Source organism: Arachis duranensis, chromosome 10 (assembly GCF_000817695.3).
Source record: "Arachis duranensis cultivar V14167 chromosome 10, aradu.V14167.gnm2.J7QH, whole genome shotgun sequence".
In the NCBI taxonomy this organism is placed as follows: domain Eukaryota; kingdom Viridiplantae; phylum Streptophyta; class Magnoliopsida; order Fabales; family Fabaceae; genus Arachis; species Arachis duranensis.
In genome coordinates, this window is record NC_029781.3 from 28,293,457 (window position 1) to 28,297,369 (window position 3,913).

The following is a 3,913-nucleotide window of genomic DNA, read 5'->3' on the forward strand; positions in this document are numbered from 1 at the left end:
GTCTTGTTTCTTTTGTGTGTTTTTCTCTTTCCTCATAAAATTCAAAAATTAAAAAAATATCTTTTCCTTTAATTTCTCATCATTTTCGAATTTCTTGGGTTGACTTGGTCAAAATTTTTTAAATCATATCCTTTTAAGATTTTTAAAATCATATCTTTTTCAAAAACATCCTAACCACTTTCTCTCTCTTCACTTTCTCATCTTCTTCCTCAATGGTTTTGTGATGTCTAGGAGGATTTGAATTTTTAAAATCCTCTCCTCCTTTTCCTTCATAGAGAATACAGTAACATCCATCACCTTTCACAACGTCTCTCCTACCCTTTTTCCCAATTCTTTGGTTTTACATTGATTCGGTAAACCCCACAGTTGTATCCATATAGGAGCATGAGAGAATTCTGCATCATTGATAATTGAATCTTTCCTCTATCTTTTTAGATTTAGAATATAATTCTTGAACAACCAAGGATCTTCTTTCTCCACCCTGAGCAATTCGATTTCATCCTTAAAGAAAAATTAGAATTTGTTACCTCCGTGATCTAGAACCCGAAAACCTTCTGGTTGTCTCCATATTGTGTTTAGAGCAGCCTCCAATGTACTTGCACTGAATGATCTGTCCGCCAGTAATCTTCCAATCAAACTTTTGGTACATAAATTCAATCCTTCTTTGATGTCTTCATCTACAAAAACTATGATCTGTTCCTCCTCTAATTTAGTCTGTCCTCTACCTGTTCTCTATGAGGCAGCAGGAGCTGCCATTGTATTATCGTTGACACTCTAGAGATTTTAACTAGCAAAATAAGTATTTTCTGCAAACCCTAGCAGAACTTGAAAATTATTAACAATTCAATTCAATTAGGTATCTTTTAAAAATTGTACAATATTCAGTCTTCTATTATAAAATTAAAAAAAAGTAAAATAAATATATTTAAATAGATTTAGTGCCTTTTTAAATTGAATACACATCTAAAATATAAACTAAATAAAACTAAAATTTAAAATTTCTATTTCAGTTTTATTATTTTTAATTATTAACAAATCATCATTTAAATACACTTTCAAAATATAAATTCAATGAAATTGAAGATTTTAATTCGCCCGTGAGATTATTCATCTGCGCCGCCGTCCTCCTCGGCGCCACCGCGTTATCCCCAGCGCTGTTCGTCCTCTTCCCCATTTCTCTGCAACGTCGTTATCCGCCTCGCTCGTCCTTGGCATCGCCTTCCACCTCCTCACCGCTCAGTCCGCAGCCTCGTTTCATCCTACTTCTCTTCGCGTTAGTCCTCATCAGCGTCGCTAATCTGTGGACCTCAAGTATTTTGGATGTATTTAAGAGAAAGTGATTCATAATTAACCGTATCTATCTGTTTAGTTATTCAATCACATTAATTTTGCATGCCATGTACAACATCCTAAATTGTATTGGAGAATGGTTTAGGTAGAAGAACAACTTAAAGGATTACAATCGTTAAATTGTCAACACTGTTGTATCTATAATTACGGCCACTGCAAGGGTTTAAATTTTTTATTTATAATTTTGAATGTGTTTTAGAAATATTTTGTGTATCATTTCATAATTTTAGATGTGTTACAATTATTTTTTAATGTTTAAATTTAAATTTTAGATTTATGATGTATAAATTAATAATTTTAAATGTGTTATAATTGAAAAAGAAATTACGGCAACTTTAAGAAAGAAGCGGAGAACGAGATAGAAGAATAGAAGAAAGAAGAAAACTGTGTTATAAAGAGAAAGAACGTAAGAGAAGGAAACAAATCAAACAATAACTAACTATGAAATGGGTAGGAAGTTAGAAAAAATTTATTTTTTAAAATTTAAATTAATTTTAATTATAAATGTGTATTTAAAAAATAAGAACATGTTTTAATTAAAAAATAATTAAATAATATTAAAAATTGACTAAAAATTAAATTTTATTGTATAAGTAACATTTTTTAATTATTAATATGTCTTTTTTTATTAATTTAAATTTTTTTAAAAAATAATATTATGATATAATATCCAAATATAGCCGAAAGGTCTAAATTTCGACCATTATTGAACCAAAAGAAAATTAGTATAAGACAAAGGCAAAAAAAAAAATTATGCAAAAAACTTAAAAGTTAAAAAAAATGACATCGGTGATATATGTTCTAATTACTAATTAAGAACATTTTAAATATTTATTATTTGTTAAAATAAAAAAAATTTCTATTAGCAACAACTTATGGAGTAATTATGGTAGAATGACTAATGTAAACTTGAGAAAACTATTATGTAAAAAAAAGGGAAAAAGAAAAGGTAAAAAGATGTTATTGTGGTGTAGCGTCTACTTTGCGAACTTTACGGAATTTGAGGTCTACCGAATTTCAAAGTGAAGTGATTTCCAAAGTTCAACGAATCAAGAATTCTACTAAGTACTAACTATTTAATGCTTATAGCTTGGCATTTGTTTCTCTTAATCGGTAAGTTAGGCAAAGGATTGGATGGTACATGACGTTTGGACCATTAAATGGTCTCATAACAAAATATATTTTTTAAGTTTTTTAATAATTGTTAAGTAGTTTGTTTTTAATTTTAATTATAAATTAATTTTATATATTTTATTTAATCATAAAAAATTATTGTTTATTTTATAAATTATTATTTTATCAATAATCTATTATGTTTATTAATAATAAAAAACAAAAACAATAATGAATTAGATTTTTTATTGATCCTAATAACTTTTTGACAATCTCAATCGATTAAAAGTTTATCTTTGATCCATAAACTTTGATCCATTACATCCGTCGAGGATTTTGAAATCGTGTTTCTTAGAAAATCAATCAATTGGATCAACAAAACAATCGATTAAATTTCAAGTCAATATGGTTCTAACAAAAATCAATCGATTGGTTATATTATATAATCCATTGGTTATATTACCCAATCGATTAAACCATGACTAGAATGTGAGTTTTTTATAATTCAATCGATTGTTTATATTAGCCAATCGATTGAAGGCCGCTATTAAAATGATATATGAAGGTTTAATCAATTGGTATGATAATACAATCGATTGAATTTTGTACGTGACTAATAGTATATTCCAATTCAATCGATTGGTATGATCATTCAATCGATTGAAATGTGACGTAAATAAGTTTTTTCTGCATTCAATCGATTGGTAGAATAATCCAATCGATTAAATTTTGAATCGTGCAGATCGTTTTTATAAATTTTGAATCAGGTGACTAATGGTCTATAAATCGATTGAGTTTGGTGTAGTCAATTAAAAACAGCATGCAATAGGTTGAAGTTGTCTTTGGAGACAGTGATAGTTAGAACCCCATTGTCGATGAAAGCTTTGAGATGATCCATTCTAGCATTAGCAGGAAGAGTGAAGCTCCTGGAGAATCTTCCAGTGGCGCACTCGACGCGGTGCATGGCATCACCGTTGTTTTCTTCCCTTTGTATGCTCCTTTCGGCGCTTATCTGAAGTACACCGCCTTCTTCAATTTCAACCTTCACCTCCTTTTTGTTCAGACCCGTCATATCAGCCATGAACACGTGCGCTTCTGCCGTCTCCTTCCAATCCACGTCTTTGCTCACGCACAAGGGATCCTCCCGGGACAGTTGTGGCAGTGCAAGGGAAGAGTTTTCCTCCAAGGAGTTTGTCATTGGGATAATCAACATTTCTTAATCTGCGATTTTTTCTTGTAACTAATTTGTTCAAGATTAATCAACACGAATAAATAACTCGTTTCCTTTTACGAAGCAATCGATTGTATTATCATATCAATTGATTAAACCTTCATATATCATTTTAATAGCGACATTCAATCTATTGGTATGATCATTCAATCGATTGAAATGTGACGTAAATAATTTTTTTCTGCATTCAATCGATTGATAGGATAATCCAATCGATTG

The 3,913-nt window shown here is 30.0% G+C and overlaps 1 protein-coding gene across 1 annotated transcript; it reads right to left on the minus strand.

Annotated features, from left to right (window-relative positions):
- Nucleotides 1–3,268: 3,268 nt before the first annotated feature.
- Nucleotides 3,269–3,661, minus strand: LOC107469583 (18.1 kDa class I heat shock protein-like). Its single transcript, XM_016088961.1, has one exon. It carries the CDS (start codon nucleotides 3,659–3,661, stop codon nucleotides 3,269–3,271), a length of 393 nt encoding a protein of 130 aa, XP_015944447.1.
- Nucleotides 3,662–3,913: the final 252 nt, after the last annotated feature.